General features: G+C 41.3%; 1 protein-coding gene across 5 annotated transcripts in view; it reads left to right on the top strand.

Moving 5' to 3' along the window:
- Positions 1-17500, top strand: part of LOC135520758 (disintegrin and metalloproteinase domain-containing protein 22-like) — a 128933-nt gene that overhangs the window by 31040 nt on the left and 80393 nt on the right. For all 5 annotated transcript variants that reach the window (XM_064946530.1, XM_064946531.1, XM_064946532.1 and 2 more), the window contains exon 4: positions 2408-2474. In XM_064946530.1, the coding sequence (XP_064802602.1) occupies positions 2408-2474 (67 nt within the window). The remainder of the gene's footprint in view (positions 1-2407; positions 2475-17500) is intronic.

The raw sequence follows: 17500 nt of genomic DNA, 5'->3' as shown, positions 1-17500 counted from the left end.
CACTTGTTGTTGATTCTTCACAAAAAAAAAGTTATAAAAAAAAAGATATAAAAAAGTTTTATATCTTTATGTTTGAAGCCTGAAATGTGGCAAAAGGTCGCAAAGTTCAAGGGGGCCGAATACTTTCGCAAGGCACTGTATATTCGATAATATATCCGTCGAGGCAATTGGTTTCTCATAAGAAGCGATTGGAAAAATGGCTACCTCAGTATTTTACGCAAGATTTTCTGCGGGAGATACCATGTGACCACATGCTATATATGGTCCCTTACAGCTATTCTTCAATGGAAATGCCTAAAAAGACGTCACAATGCTGTAGACACCTTGGGGAATATGTGGAAAACGTAAACTCATTCGTAGCTCATTCACAGCCACAGTCATTGGCATGAGGTGGTTTCAAAAAATGCGGCACTTACTGGTTGGATTTTTATCTGGGTTTCGCCTGTAACATCAGTTCTGTGGCACTCACAGACAATATCTTTGCAGTTTTGGAAACGTCAGAGTGTTTTCTTTCCAAAGCTGTCAATTATATGCATAGTCGAGCATCTTTTTGTGACAAAATATCTTGTTTAAAACCGGACCGTTTTTCATCCAAAATGTTTAATAGCGCCCCCTAATGCATAACTGGTTAATTAACTAACAGTGAAATGCGGACTTGGGGCCCTTCCCAACAACACAGAGAAAATAATAACACAAAGAATAAATACACAATGAGTAACGATAACTTGGATATACACGGGGTACCAGTACTGAGTCATGATAACTTGGTTCTATACATGGGGTACCAGTACTGAGTCAGGATAACTTGGCTATATACACTGGGTACCAGTACTGAGTCCATGATAACTTGGCTATATACACTGAGTACCAGTACTGAGTCATGATAACTTGGCTATATACACAGGGTACCAGTACTGAGTCAATAATAACTTGGCTATATACACAGGGTATCAGTACTGAGTCATGATAACTTGGTTATATACATGGGGTACCAGTACTGAGTCATGATATCTTGGCTATATACACTGAGTACCAGTACTGAGTCATGATATCTTGGCTATATACACAGGTTACCAGTACTGAGTCATGATAACTTGGCTATATACACAGGGTACCAGTACTGAGTCATCATATCTTGGCTATATACACTGGGTCAGTACAGGTCAATGCATGCTCTGAGTACCAGTACTGAGTCATGATAACTTGGTTATATACATGGGGTACCAGTACTGAGTCAGGATAACTTGGCTATATACACTGGGTACCAGTACTGAGTCATGATATCTTGGCTATATACACTGAGTACCAGTACTGAGTCAGGATAACTTGGCTATATACACTGAGTACCAGTACTGAGTCATGATAACTTGGTTATATACATGGGGTACCAGTACTGAGTCAGGATAACTTGGCTATATACACTGGGTACCAGTACTGAGTCATCATATCTTGGCTATATACACTGGGTCAGTACAGGTCAATGCATGCTCTGAGTACCAGTACTGAGTCATGATAACTTGGTTATATACACTGGGTCAGTACTGGTCAATGCATGCTCTGAGTACGTGTCCTGGTATTCCGCCTGGCCCCGCGGCTTTGTGAGTGCTGGCCGGTTTAAAGGTCTTACTACGTCAGGGAGCCCACTCATTTGTCTCTCTTGAGCCGTTCCTCTTCCGTGTCCTGGGGATTAGGGCCTGGTCTGAAATGAGCAGTACATCCACAGTTGCCGACCCGTTGAAGTAGAAATCTTCATCTAAATTGAGGTTAGTGATCACTGTTCTGATGTCCAGAAGATGTTTTCAGTTATAGGAAATGTTGGTGGAAATATTATATGCAAAAATGATGAACTAACAAAAGTTAAGATCAGCTTAAAAAACACAAAATAAAATAATTGGTCAGGAGCCGGTAAGATGGCAGCCATCCACTGCAGCGCTGTGTGTATAGCTCATATATCTCTGTCCCACATTGGGGCTGCAGTATGTAATTCAATGGGGAATCTTAGGCCCAGTTTTGCTGAGAAAGCATTCAGTGACTGACTGGCCCTTGTGTATTAGTCTCTCTCTCTTTCTGTTTCTCTCTCTTCCTGTTTCTCTCTTTTTTTCCTGATTCTCTTTCACCCTGTCCCTTTCTTTTGTCTGCTCACTTTTCTGCTCATTCTCTCTCTTTCTCAAGTACAAACACATCCACGACATGACCTTGAATGTTAAGAATGTTTTCAATTGTGTGTGTGCGCAGTAGCAGCTGATAATTGTTGGTATGGATGCGCTGACACTTAGAGACAATCCTGCAGATAACCAGAGAATACTGTCATTTCATTAACACTCTTCCATCCCTTTAACCGACACAGAGCTCTGAATTCATATCTGTAGTTGTCTAACTTTTCTGTTTCCTCTTCTCTTCCCCCCAGTGATCTTCTGTCTTCAAAGTACATGGAGAGGCATATTTCAGAAAATGGGAAGGCTGTCATCTTCAAAGTAAGAACCTGAGCCCCGTATGGAAATCTAGTCTCTGAATTAGAATGTTGTTTCAGTGTTGTGTCACTAACTACCAAAGGTTGATCCTTAAAACTCTTCATCTGGGATTAACAACATCCTCATAGCTCGCTGACCGTACTGTAATCTGGACATCCACCTCACTGTGCCACGGCCAGTTCATAGTTAAACAGTTAGAAAGATGATTAGGTTATTAGGGGAATAATAATCCACACTTTACGGATGATTATCTCTTCTGTTACTAGGGGATACTTTATTAGCCATCAATAGTCTTTACAGTGGCCAACTATGTAATAATGTGTATAAACAGCTGAGAAGCAGCAGGGTAGAATAACATTCTTTCTGTTGTTACTAGGGGATACTTTATTAGCCATCAACAGTCTTTACAGTGGCCAACTATGTAATAATGTTTACAAACAGCTGAGAAGCAGCAGGGTAGAATAACATTCTTTCTGTTGTTACTAGGGGATACTTTATTAGCCATCAACAGTCTTTACAGTGGCCAACTATGTAATAATGTGTATAAACAGCTGAGAAGCAGCAGGGTAGAATAACATTCTTTCTGTTGTTACTAGGGGATACTTTATTAGCCATCAACAGTCTTTACAGTGGCCAACTATGTAATAATGTGTATAAACAGCTGAGAAGCAGCAGGGTAGAATAACATTCTTTCTGTTGTTACTAGGGGATACTTTATTAGCCATCAACAGTCTTTACAGTGGCCAACTATGTAATAATGTTTACAAACAGCTGAGAAGCAGCAGGGTAGAATAACATTCTTTCTGTTGTTACTAGGGGATACTTTATTAGCCATCAACAGTCTTTACAGTGGCCAACTATGTAATAATGTTTATAAACAGCTGAGAAGCAGCAGGGTAGAATAACATTCTTTCTGTTGTTACTAGGGGATACTTTATTAGCCATCAACAGTCTTTACAGTGGCCAACTATGTAATAATGTGTATAAACAGCTGAGAAGCAGCAGGGTAGAATAACATTCTTTCTGTTGTTACTAGGGGATACTTTATTAGCCATCAACAGTCTTTACAGTGGCCAACTATGTAATAATGTGTATAAACAGCTGAGAAGCAGCAGGGTAGAATAACATTCTTTCTGTTGTTACTAGGGGATACTTTATTAGCCATCAACAGTCTTTACAGTGGCCAACTATGTAATAATGTGGATAAACAGCTGAGAAGCAGCAGGGTAGAATAACATTCTTTCTGTTGTTACTAGGGGATACTTTTTATTAGCCATCAACAGTCTTTACAGTGGCCAACTATGTAATAATGTTTATAAACAGCTGAGAAGCAGCAGGGTAGAATAACATTCTTTCTGTTGTTACTAGGGGATACTTTATTAGCCATCAACAGTCTTTACAGTGGCCAACTATGTAATAATGTGTATAAACAGCTGAGAAGCAGCAGGGTAGAATAACATTCTTTCTGTTGTTACTAGGGGATACTTTATTAGCCATCAACAGTCTTTACAGTGGCCAACTATGTAATAATGTGTATAAACAGCTGAGAAGCAGCAGGGTAGAATAACATTCTTTCTGTTGTTACTAGGGGATACTTTATTAGCCATCAACAGTCTTTACAGTGGCCAACTATGTAATAATGTGTATAAACAGCTGAGAAGCAGCAGGGTAGAATAACATTCTTTCTGTTGTTACTAGGGGATACTTTATTAGCCATCAACAGTCTTTACAGTGGCCAACTATGTAATAATGTTTACAAACAGCTGAGAAGCAGCAGGGTAGAATAACATTCTTTCTGTTGTTACTAGGGGATACTTTATTAGCCATCAACAGTCTTTACAGTGGCCAACTATGTAATAATGTGTATAAACAGCTGAGAAGCAGCAGGGTAGAATAACATTCTTTCTGTTGTTACTAGGGGATACTTTATTAGCCATCAACAGTCTTTACAGTGGCCAACTATGTAATAATGTGGATAAACAGCTGAGAAGCAGCAGGGTAGAATAACATTCTTTCTGTTGTTACTAGGGGATACTTTATTAGCCATCAACAGTCTTTACAGTGGCCAACTATGTAATAATGTTTATAAACAGCTGAGAAGCAGCAGGGTAGAATAACATTCTTTCTGTTGTTACTAGGGGATACTTTATTAGCCATCAACAGTCTTTACAGTGGCCAACTATGTAATAATGTGTATAAACAGCTGAGAAGCAGCAGGGTAGAATAACATTCTTTCTGTTGTTACTAGGGGATACTTTATTAGCCATCAACAGTCTTTACAGTGGCCAACTATGTAATAATGTGTATAAACAGCTGAGAAGCAGCAGGGTAGAATAACATTCTTTCTGTTGTTACTAGGGGATACTTTATTAGCCATCAACAGTCTTTACAGTGGCCAACTATGTAATAATGTGTATAAACAGCTGAGAAGCAGCAAGGTAGAATAACATTCTTTCTGTTGTTACTAGGGGATACTTTATTAGCCATCAACAGTCTTTACAGTGGCCAACTATGTAATAATGTGTATAAACAGCTGAGAAGCAGCAGGGTAGAATAACATTCTTTCTGTTGTTACTAGGGGATACTTTATTAGCCATCAACAGTCTTTACAGTGGCCAACTATGTAATAATGTGTATAAACAGCTGAGAAGCAGCAGGGTAGAATAACATTCTTTCTGTTGTTACTAGGGGATACTTTATTAGCCATCAACAGTCTTTACAGTGGCCAACTATGTAATAATGTTTACAAACAGCTGAGAAGCAGCAGGGTAGAATAACATTCTTTCTGTTGTTACTAGGGGATACTTTATTAGCCATCAACAGTCTTTACAGTGGCCAACTATGTAATAATGTTTACAAACAGCTGAGAAGCAGCAGGGTAGAATAACATTCTTTCTGTTGTTACTAGGGGATACTTTATTAGCCATCAACAGTCTTTACAGTGGCCAACTATGTAATAATGTTTACAAACAGCTGAGAAGCAGCAGGGTAGAATAACATTCTTTCTGTTGTTACTAGGGGATACTTTATTAGCCATCAACAGTCTTTACAGTGGCCAACTATGTAATAATGTGTATAAACAGCTGAGAAGCAGCAGGGTAGAATAACATTCTTTCTGTTGTTACTAGGGGATACTTTATTAGCCATCAACAGTCTTTACAGTGGCCAACTATGTAATAATGTTTACAAACAGCTGAGAAGCAGCAGGGTAGAATAACATTCTTTCTGTTGTTACTAGGGGATACTTTATTAGCCATCAACAGTCTTTACAGTGGCCAACTATGTAATAATGTGTATAAACAGCTGAGAAGCAGCAGGGTAGAATAACATTCTTTCTGTTGTTACTAGGGGATACTTTATTAGCCATCAACAGTCTTTACAGTGGCCAACTATGTAATAATGTTTACAAACAGCTGAGAAGCAGCAGGGTAGAATAACATTCTTTCTGTTGTTACTAGGGGATACTTTATTAGCCATCAACAGTCTTTACAGTGGCCAACTATGTAATAATGTTTATAAACAGCTGAGAAGCAGCAGGGTAGAATAACATTCTTTCTGTTGTTACTAGGGGATACTTTATTAGCCATCAACAGTCTTTACAGTGGCCAACTATGTAATAATGTGTATAAACAGCTGAGAAGCAGCAGGGTAGAATAACATTCTTTCTGTTGTTACTAGGGGATACTTTATTAGCCATCAACAGTCTTTACAGTGGCCAACTATGTAATAATGTTTATAAACAGCTGAGAAGCAGCAGGGTAGAATAACATTCTTTCTGTTGTTACTAGGGGATACTTTATTAGCCATCAACAGTCTTTACAGTGGCCAACTATGTAATAATGTGTATAAACAGCTGAGAAGCAGCAGGGTAGAATAACATTCTTTCTGTTGTTACTAGGGGATACTTTATTAGCCATCAACAGTCTTTACAGTGGCCAACTATGTAATAATGTGTATAAACAGCTGAGAAGCAGCAGGGTAGAATAACATTCTTTCTGTTGTTACTAGGGGATACTTTATTAGCCATCAACAGTCTTTACAGTGGCCAACTATGTAATAATGTGTATAAACAGCTGAGAAGCAGCAGGGTAGAATAACATTCTTTCTGTTGTTACTAGGGGATACTTTATTAGCCATCAACAGTCTTTACAGTGGCCAACTACATTTACATTTACATTTAAGTCATTTAGCAGACGCTCTTATCCAGAGCGACTTACAAATTGGTGAATTCACCTTCTGACATCCAGTGGAACAGCCACTTTACAATAGTGTATTTAAATCATTAAGGGGGGGTGGTGAGAAGGATTACTTATCTTATCCTAGGTATTCCTTGAAGAGGTGGGGTTTCAGGTGTCTCCGGAAGGTGGTGATTGACTCCGCTGTCCTGGCGTCGTGAGGGAGTTTGTTCCACCATTGGGGGGCCAGAGCAGCGAACAGTTTTGACTGGGCTGAGCGGGAACTGTACTTCCTCAATGGTAGGGAGGCGAGCAGGCCAGAGGTGGATGAACGCAGTGCCCTTGCTTGGGTGTAGGGCCTGATCAGAGCCTGGAGGTACTGCGGTGCCGTTCCCTCACAGCTCCGTAGGCAAGCACCATGGTCTTGTAGCGGATGCGAGCTTCAACTGGAAGCCAGTGGAGAGAGCGGAGGAGCGGGGTGACGTGAGAGAACTTGGGAAGGTTGAACACCAGACGGGCTGCGGCGTTCTGGATGAGTTGTAGGGGTTTAATGGCACAGGCAGGGAGCCCAGCCAACAGCGAGTTGCAGTAATCCAGACGGGAGATGACAAGTGCCTGGATTAGGACCTGCGCCGCTTCCTGTGTGAGGCAGGGTCGTACTCTGCGGATGTTGTAGAGCATGAACCTACAGGAACGGGCCACCGCCATGATGTTGGTTGAGAACGACAGGGTGTTGTCCAGGATCACGCCAAGGTTCTTAGCGCTCTGGGAGGAGGACACAATGGAGTTGTCAACCGTGATGGCGAGATCATGGAACGGGCAGTCCTTCCCCGGGAGGAAGAGCAGCTCCGTCTTGCCGAGGTTCAGCTTGAGGTGGTGATCCGTCATCCACACTGATATGTCTGCCAGACATGCAGAGATGCGATTCGCCACCTGGTCATCAGAAGGGGGAAAGGAGAAGATTAATTGTGTGTCGTCTGCATAGCAATGATAGGAGAGACCATGTGAGGTTATGACAGAGCCAAGTGACTTGGTGTATAGCGAGAATAGGAGAGGGCCTAGAACAGAGCCCTGGGGGACACCAGTGGTGAGAGCGCGTGGCGAGGAGACAGATTCTCGCCACGCCACCTGGTAGGAGCGACCTGTCAGGTAGGACGCAATCCAAGCGTGGGCCGCGCCGGAGATGCCCAACTCGGAGAGGGTGGAGAGGAGGATCTGATGGTTCACAGTATCGAAGGCAGCCGATAGGTCTAGAAGGATGAGAGCAGAGGAGAGAGAGTTAGCTTTAGCAGTGCGGAGCGCCTCCGTGATACAGAGAAGAGCAGTCTCAGTTGAATGACTAGTCTTGAAACCTGACTGATTTGGATCAAGAAGGTCATTCTGAGAGAGATAGTGGGAGAGCTGGCCAAGGACGGCACGTTCAAGAGTTTTGGAGAGAAAAGAAAGAAGGGATACTGGTCTGTAGTTGTTGACATCGGAGGGATCGAGTGTAGGTTTTTTCAGAAGGGGTGCAACTCTCGCTCTCTTGAAGACGGAAGGGACGTAGCCAGCGGTCAGGGATGAGTTGATGAGCGAGGTGAGGTAAGGGAGAAGGTCCCCGGAAATGGTCTGGAGAAGAGAGGAGGGGATAGGGTCAAGCGGGCAGGTTGTTGGGCGGCCGGCCGTCACAAGAAGCGAGATTTCATCTGGAGAGAGGGGAGAAAGAGGTCAGAGCACAGGGTAGGGCAGTGTGAGCAGAACCAGCGGTGTCGTTTGACTTAGCAAACGAGGATCGGATGTCGTCGACCTTCTTTTCAAAATGGTTGACGAAGTCATCTGCAGAGAGGGAGGAGGGGGGGGGAGGGGTAGGAGGATTCAGGAGGGAGGAGAAGGTGGCAAAGAGCTTCCTAGGGTTAGAGGCAGATGCTTGGAATTTAGAGTGGTAGAAAGTGGCTTTAGCAGCAGAGACAGAGGAGGAAAATGTAGAGAGGAGGGAGTGAAAGGATGCCAGGTCCGCAGGGAGGCGAGTTTTCCTCCATTTCCGCTCGGCTGCCCGGAGCTCTGTTCTGTGAGCTCGCAATGAGTCATCGAGCCACGGAGCGGGAGGGGAGGACCGAGCCGGCCTGGAGGATAGGGGACATAGAGAGTCAAAGGATGCAGAAAGGGAAGAGAGGAGGGTTGAGGAGGCAGACTCAGGAGAAAGGTTGGAGAAGGTATGAGCAGAGGGAAGAGATGATAGGATGGAAGAGGAGAGAGTAGCGGGGAGAGAGAGCGAAGGTTGGGACGGCGCGATACCATCCGAGTAGGGGCAGTGTGGGAAGTGTTGGATGAGAGCGAGAGGGAAAAGGATACAAGGTAGTGGTCGGAGACTTGGAGGGGAGTTGCAATGAGGTTAGTGGAAGAACAGCATCTAGTAAAGATGAGGTCGAGCGTATTGCCTGCCTTGTGAGTAGGGGGGAAGGTGAGAGGGTGAGGTCAAAAGAGGAGAGGAGTGGAAAGAAGGAGGCAGAGAGGAATGAGTCAAAGGTAGACGTGGGGAGGTTAAAGTCGCCCAGGACTGTGAGAGGTGAGCCGTCCTCAGGAAAGGAGCTTATCAAGGCATCAAGCTCATTGATGAACTCTCCGAGGGAACCTGGAGGGCGATAAATGATAAGGATGTTAAGCTTGAAAGGGCTGGTAACTGTGACAGCATGGAATTCAAAGGAGGCGATAGATAGATGGGTAAGGGGAGAGAGAGAATGACCACTTGGGAGAGATGAGGATCCCGGTGCCACCACCCCGCTGACCAGAAGCTCTCGGGGTGTGCGAGAACACGTGGGCGGACGAAGAGAGAGCAGTAGGAGTAGCAGTGTTATCTGTGGTGATCCATGTTTCCGTCAGTGCCAGGAAGTCGAGGGACTGGAGGGAGGCATAGGCTGAGATGAACTCTGCCTTGTTGGCCGCAGATCGGCAGTTCCAGAGGCTACCGGAGACCAGGAACTCCACGTGGGTCGTGCGCGCTGGGACCACCAGATTAGGGTGGCCGCGGCCACGCGGTGTGGAGCGTTTGTATGGTCTGTGCAGAGAGGAGAGAACAGGGATAGATAGACACATAGTTGACAGGGTACAGAAGAGGCTACGCTAATGCAAAGGAGATTGGAATGACAAGTGGACTACACGTCTCGAATGTTCAGAAAGTTAAGCTTACGTAGCAAGAAACTTATAGACTAAAATGATTGAAATGATACAGTACTGCTGGAGTAGGCTAGCTGGTAGTGGCTGCGATGTAGCTAACCTAGAAAATCGCTCTAGGCTAAACAATTGACTTAGATACAAAGACGGCTATGTAGCTAGCTAGCTACGATCAAACAAAACAAACCGTTGTACTGTAATAGTTACTACAGTGCTGCTATTCGGGGGCTAGCTGGCTAGCTACGTTAAGAGAACGACAATAGCTGGCCAGCTAACCTAGAAAATCGCTCTAGGCTACACAATTGTCTTAGATACAAAGACGGCTATGTAGCTAGCTAGCTACGATCAAACAAAACAAACCGTTGTACTGTAATAGTTACTACAGTGCTGCTATTCGGGGGCTAGCTGGCTAGCTACGTTGAAAGACCGACAATAGCTGGCCAGCTAACCTAGAAAATCGCTCTAGACTACACAATTGTCTTAGATACAAAGACGGCTATGTAGCTGGCTAGCTACGATCAAACAAATCAAACCGTTGTACTGTAATGAAGTGAAATGAAAAATGTGATACTACCTGTGGAGCGACGCGGAATGTTGACCGGGTAGTTGGAGTTCAATTCGGTAGAGGTTGGCTAGCTGTTGGCTAGCTAGCTAGCAGCATTTCCTACGTTAAGGACGACAAATAGCTGGCTAGCTAACCTCGGTAAATTAAGATAATCACTCTAAGTCTAAACACTCTAAACTGCACAATTATCTTGGATACGAAGACAGCGAAGACAACTATGTAGCTAGCTGACACTACGCTAATTGAGTCGTTCAGTTGAGTGTAATAGTTTCTGCAGTGCTAGTGGACAGTGGATGTTAGCTAGCTGCTTAGCTAGCTGCTGGGCAGATACGTTAGGACGACGAAATACGATAATATGCAATTGTCGTTGATACAAAGACGGCTATGTAGCTAGCTAAGAAGAAATTGCTAAGATAAGACAAATCAAACCGTTGTACTATAACGAAATGTAATGAAATGTAATGAAAAGTTATACTACCTGCGGACCGAAGTGTAGATGCGACCGCTCGCTCCAACCGGGCGAGCGTAATAATGTTTACAAACAGCTGAGAAGCAGCAGGGTAGAATAACATTCTTTCTGTTGTTACTAGGGGATACTTTATTAGCCATCAACAGTCTTTACAGTGGCCAACTATGTAATAATGTGTATAAACAGCTGAGAAGCAGCAGGGTAGAATAACATTCTTTCTGTTGTTACTAGGGGATACTTTATTAGCCATCAACAGTCTTTACAGTGGCCAACTATGTAATAATGTGTATAAACAGCTGAGAAGCAGCAGGGTAGAATAACATTCTTTCTGTTGTTACTAGGGGATACTTTATTAGCCATCAACAGTCTTTACAGTGGCCAACTATGTAATAATGTTTACAAACAGCTGAGAAGCAGCAGGGTAGAATAACATTCTTTCTGTTGTTACTAGGGGATACTTTATTAGCCATCAACAGTCTTTACAGTGGCCAACTATGTAATAATGTTTATAAACAGCTGAGAAGCAGCAGGGTAGAATAACATTCTTTCTGTTGTTACTAGGGGATACTTTATTAGCCATCAACAGTCTTTACAGTGGCCAACTATGTAATAATGTGTATAAACAGCTGAGAAGCAGCAGGGTAGAATAACATTCTTTCTGTTGTTACTAGGGGATACTTTATTAGCCATCAACAGTCTTTACAGTGGCCAACTATGTAATAATGTGTATAAACAGCTGAGAAGCCGCAGGGTAGAATAACATTCTTTCTGTTGTTACTAGGGGATACTTTATTAGCCATCAACAGTCTTTACAGTGGCCAACTATGTAATAATGTGTATAAACAGCTGAGAAGCAGCAGGGTAGAATAACATTCTTTCTGTTGTTACTAGGGGATACTTTATTAGCCATCAACAGTCTTTACAGTGGCCAACTATGTAATAATGTTTACAAACAGCTGAGAAGCAGCAGGGTAGAATAACATTCTTTCTGTTGTTACTAGGGGATACTTTATTAGCCATCAACAGTCTTTACAGTGGCCAACTATGTAATAATGTTTATAAACAGCTGAGAAGCAGCAGGGTAGAATAACATTCTTTCTGTTGTTACTAGGGGATACTTTATTAGCCATCAACAGTCTTTACAGTGGCCAACTATGTAATAATGTGTATAAACAGCTGAGAAGCAGCAGGGTAGAATAACATTCTTTCTGTTGTTACTAGGGGATACTTTATTAGCCATCAACAGTCTTTACAGTGGCCAACTATGTAATAATGTTTATAAACAGCTGAGAAGCAGCAGGGTAGAATAACATTCTTTCTGTTGTTACTAGGGGATACTTTATTAGCCATCAACAGTCTTTACAGTGGCCAACTATGTAATAATGTGTATAAACAGCTGAGAAGCAGCAGGGTAGAATAACATTCTTTCTGTTGTTACTAGGGGATACTTTATTAGCCATCAACAGTCTTTACAGTGGCCAACTATGTAATAATGTGTATAAACAGCTGAGAAGCAGCAGGGTAGAATAACATTCTTTCTGTTGTTACTAGGGGATACTTTATTAGCCATCAACAGTCTTTACAGTGGCCAACTATGTAATAATGTGTATAAACAGCTGAGAAGCAGCAGGGTAGAATAACATTCTTTCTGTTGTTACTAGGGGATACTTTATTAGCCATCAACAGTCTTTACAGTGGCCAACTATGTAATAATGTTTACAAACAGCTGAGAAGCAGCAGGGTAGAATAACATTCTTTCTGTTGTTACTAGGGGATACTTTATTAGCCATCAACAGTCTTTACAGTGGCCAACTATGTAATAATGTTTACAAACAGCTGAGAAGCAGCAGGGTAGAATAACATTCTTTCTGTTGTTACTAGGGGATACTTTATTAGCCATCAACAGTCTTTACAGTGGCCAACTATGTAATAATGTTTACAAACAGCTGAGAAGCAGCAGGGTAGAATAACATTCTTTCTGTTGTTACTAGGGGATACTTTATTAGCCATCAACAGTCTTTACAGTGGCCAACTATGTAATAATGTGTATAAACAGCTGAGAAGCAGCAGGGTAGAATAACATTCTTTCTGTTGTTACTAGGGGATACTTTATTAGCCATCAACAGTCTTTACAGTGGCCAACTATGTAATAATGTTTACAAACAGCTGAGAAGCAGCAGGGTAGAATAACATTCTTTCTGTTGTTACTAGGGGATACTTTATTAGCCATCAACAGTCTTTACAGTGGCCAACTATGTAATAATGTGTATAAACAGCTGAGAAGCAGCAGGGTAGAATAACATTCTTTCTGTTGTTACTAGGGGATACTTTATTAGCCATCAACAGTCTTTACAGTGGCCAACTATGTAATAATGTTTACAAACAGCTGAGAAGCAGCAGGGTAGAATAACATTCTTTCTGTTGTTACTAGGGGATACTTTATTAGCCATCAACAGTCTTTACAGTGGCCAACTATGTAATAATGTTTATAAACAGCTGAGAAGCAGCAGGGTAGAATAACATTCTTTCTGTTGTTACTAGGGGATACTTTATTAGCCATCAACAGTCTTTACAGTGGCCAACTATGTAATAATGTGTATAAACAGCTGAGAAGCAGCAGGGTAGAATAACATTCTTTCTGTTGTTACTAGGGGATACTTTATTAGCCATCAACAGTCTTTACAGTGGCCAACTATGTAATAATGTTTATAAACAGCTGAGAAGCAGCAGGGTAGAATAACATTCTTTCTGTTGTTACTAGGGGATACTTTATTAGCCATCAACAGTCTTTACAGTGGCCAACTATGTAATAATGTGTATAAACAGCTGAGAAGCAGCAGGGTAGAATAACATTCTTTCTGTTGTTACTAGGGGATACTTTATTAGCCATCAACAGTCTTTACAGTGGCCAACTATGTAATAATGTGTATAAACAGCTGAGAAGCAGCAGGGTAGAATAACATTCTTTCTGTTGTTACTAGGGGATACTTTATTAGCCATCAACAGTCTTTACAGTGGCCAACTATGTAATAATGTGTATAAACAGCTGAGAAGCAGCAGGGTAGAATAACATTCTTTCTGTTGTTACTAGGGGATACTTTATTAGCCATCAACAGTCTTTACAGTGGCCAACTATGTAATAATGTTTACAAACAGCTGAGAAGCAGCAGGGTAGAATAACATTCTTTCTGTTGTTACTAGGGGATACTTTATTAGCCATCAACAGTCTTTACAGTGGCCAACTATGTAATAATGTTTACAAACAGCTGAGAAGCAGCAGGGTAGAATAACATTCTTTCTGTTGTTACTAGGGGATACTTTATTAGCCATCAACAGTCTTTACAGTGGCCAACTATGTAATAATGTTTACAAACAGCTGAGAAGCAGCAGGGTAGAATAACATTCTTTCTGTTGTTACTAGGGGATACTTTATTAGCCATCAACAGTCTTTACAGTGGCCAACTATGTAATAATGTGTATAAACAGCTGAGAAGCAGCAGGGTAGAATAACATTCTTTCTGTTGTTACTAGGGGATACTTTATTAGCCATCAACAGTCTTTACAGTGGCCAACTATGTAATAATGTTTACAAACAGCTGAGAAGCAGCAGGGTAGAATAACATTCTTTCTGTTGTTACTAGGGGATACTTTATTAGCCATCAACAGTCTTTACAGTGGCCAACTATGTAATAATGTGTATAAACAGCTGAGAAGCAGCAGGGTAGAATAACATTCTTTCTGTTGTTACTAGGGGATACTTTATTAGCCATCAACAGTCTTTACAGTGGCCAACTATGTAATAATGTTTACAAACAGCTGAGAAGCAGCAGGGTAGAATAACATTCTTTCCGTTGTTACTAGGGGATACTTTATTAGCCATCAACAGTCTTTACAGTGGCCAACTATGTAATAATGTTTATAAACAGCTGAGAAGCAGCAGGGTAGAATAACATTCTTTCTGTTGTTACTAGGGGATACTTTATTAGCCATCAACAGTCTTTACAGTGGCCAACTATGTAATAATGTGTATAAACAGCTGAGAAGCAGCAGGGTAGAATAACATTCTTTCTGTTGTTACTAGGGGATACTTTATTAGCCATCAACAGTCTTTACAGTGGCCAACTATGTAATAATGTTTATAAACAGCTGAGAAGCAGCAGGGTAGAATAACATTCTTTCTGTTGTTACTAGGGGATACTTTATTAGCCATCAACAGTCTTTACAGTGGCCAACTATGTAATAATGTGTATAAACAGCTGAGAAGCAGCAGGGTAGAATAACATTCTTTCTGTTGTTACTAGGGGATACTTTATTAGCCATCAACAGTCTTTACAGTGGCCAACTATGTAATAATGTGTATAAACAGCTGAGAAGCAGCAGGGTAGAATAACATTCTTTCTGTTGTTACTAGGGGATACTTTATTAGCCATCAACAGTCTTTACAGTGGCCAACTATGTAATAATGTGTATAAACAGCTGAGAAGCAGCAGGGTAGAATAACATTCTTTCTGTTGTTACTAGGGGATACTTTATTAGCCATCAACAGTCTTTACAGTGGCCAACTATGTAATAATGTGTATAAACAGCTGAGAAGCAGCAGGGTAGAATAACATTCTTTCTGTTGTTACTAGGGGATACTTTATTAGCCATCAACAGTCTTTACAGTGGCCAACTATGTAATAATGTTTACAAACAGCTGAGAAGCAGCAGGGTAGAATAACATTCTTTCTGTTGTTACTAGGGGATACTTTATTAGCCATCAACAGCCTTTACAGTGGCCAACTATGTAATAATGTGTATAAACAGCTGAGAAGCAGCAGGGTAGAATAACATTCTTTCTGTTGTTACTAGGGGATACTTTATTAGCCATCAACAGCCTTTACAGTGGCCAACTATGTAATAATGTGTATAAACAGCTGAGAAGCAGCAGGGTAGAATAACATTCTTTCTGTTGTTACTAGGGGATACTTTATTAGCCATCAACAGCCTTTACAGTGGCCAACTATGTAATAATGTGTATAAACAGCTGAGAAGCAGCAGGGTAGAATAACATTCTTTCTGTTGTTACTAGGGGATACTTTATTAGCCATCAACAGTCTTTACAGTGGCCAACTATGTAATAATGTGTATAAACAGCTGAGAAGCAGCAGGGTAGAATAACATTCTTTCTGTTGTTACTAGGGGATACTTTATTAGCCATCAACAGTCTTTACAGTGGCCAACTATGTAATAATGTGTATAAACAGCTGAGAAGCAGCAGGGTAGAATAACATTCTTTCTGTTGTTACTAGGGGATACTTTATTAGCCATCAACAGTCTTTACAGTGGCCAACTATGTAATAATGTGGATAAACAGCTGAGAAGCAGCAGGGTAGAATAACATTCTTTCTGTTGTTACTAGGGGATACTTTATTAGCCATCAACAGTCTTTACAGTGGCCAACTATGTAATAATGTTTATAAACAGCTGAGAAGCAGCAGGGTAGAATAACATTCTTTCTGTTGGTAAGAAACCAAGAACAGATTTGTTCTGTCAGACTTGTAACACCATGTAGATTAGACCTGTCATGTAACATTGACACCATGTAGATTAGATCTGTCATGTAACATTGACACCATGTAGATTAGATCTGTCATGTAACATCGACACCATGTAGATTAGACCTGTCATGTAACATTGACACCATGTAGATTAGACCTGTCATGTAACATCGACACCATGTAGATTAAACCTGTCATGTAACATTGACACAGTGTAGATTAGACCTGTCATGTAACATTGACACCATGTAGATTAGACCTGTCATGTAACATCGACACCATGTAGATTAGACCTGTCATGTAACATCAACACCATGTAGATTAGATCTGTCATGTAACATTGACACCATGTAGATTAGACCTGTCATGTAACATTGACACCATGTAGATTAGACCTGTCATGTAACATCGACACCATGTAGATTAAACCTGTCATGTAACATTGACACTGTGTAGATTAGACCTGTCATGTAACATTGACACCATGTAGATTAGACCTGTCATGTAACATCAACACCATGTAGATTAGACCTGTCATGTAACATCAACACCATGTAGATTAGACCTGTCATGTAACATCGACACCATGTAGATTAGACCTGTCATGTAACATTGACACCATGTAGATTAGACCTGTCATGTAACATCAACACCATGTAGATTAGACCTGTCATGTAACATCAACACCATGTAGATTAGACCTGTCATGTAACATCGACACCATGTAGATTAGACCTGTCATGTAACATTGACACCATGTAGATTAGACCTGTCATGTAACATCGACACCATGTAGATTAGACCTGTCATGTAACATCAACACCATGTAGATTAGACCTGTCATGTAACATCGACACCATGTAGATTAGACCTGTCATGTAACATTGACACCATGTAGATTAGACCTGTCATGTAACATCGACACCATGTAGATTAGATCTGTCATGTAACATCGACACCATGTAGATTAGACCTGTCATGTAACATTGACACCATGTAGATTAGACCTGTCATGTAACATCGACACCATGTAGATTAGACCTGTCATGTAACATTGACACCATGTAGATTAGACCTGTCATGTAACATTGACACCATGTAGATTAGACCTGTCATGTAACATTGACACC

Source organism: Oncorhynchus masou, chromosome 29, assembly GCF_036934945.1.
Source record: "Oncorhynchus masou masou isolate Uvic2021 chromosome 29, UVic_Omas_1.1, whole genome shotgun sequence".
Taxonomy (NCBI): Eukaryota; Metazoa; Chordata; class Actinopteri; order Salmoniformes; family Salmonidae; genus Oncorhynchus; species Oncorhynchus masou.
This window is presented reverse-complemented; position numbering and strand designations above follow the sequence as displayed.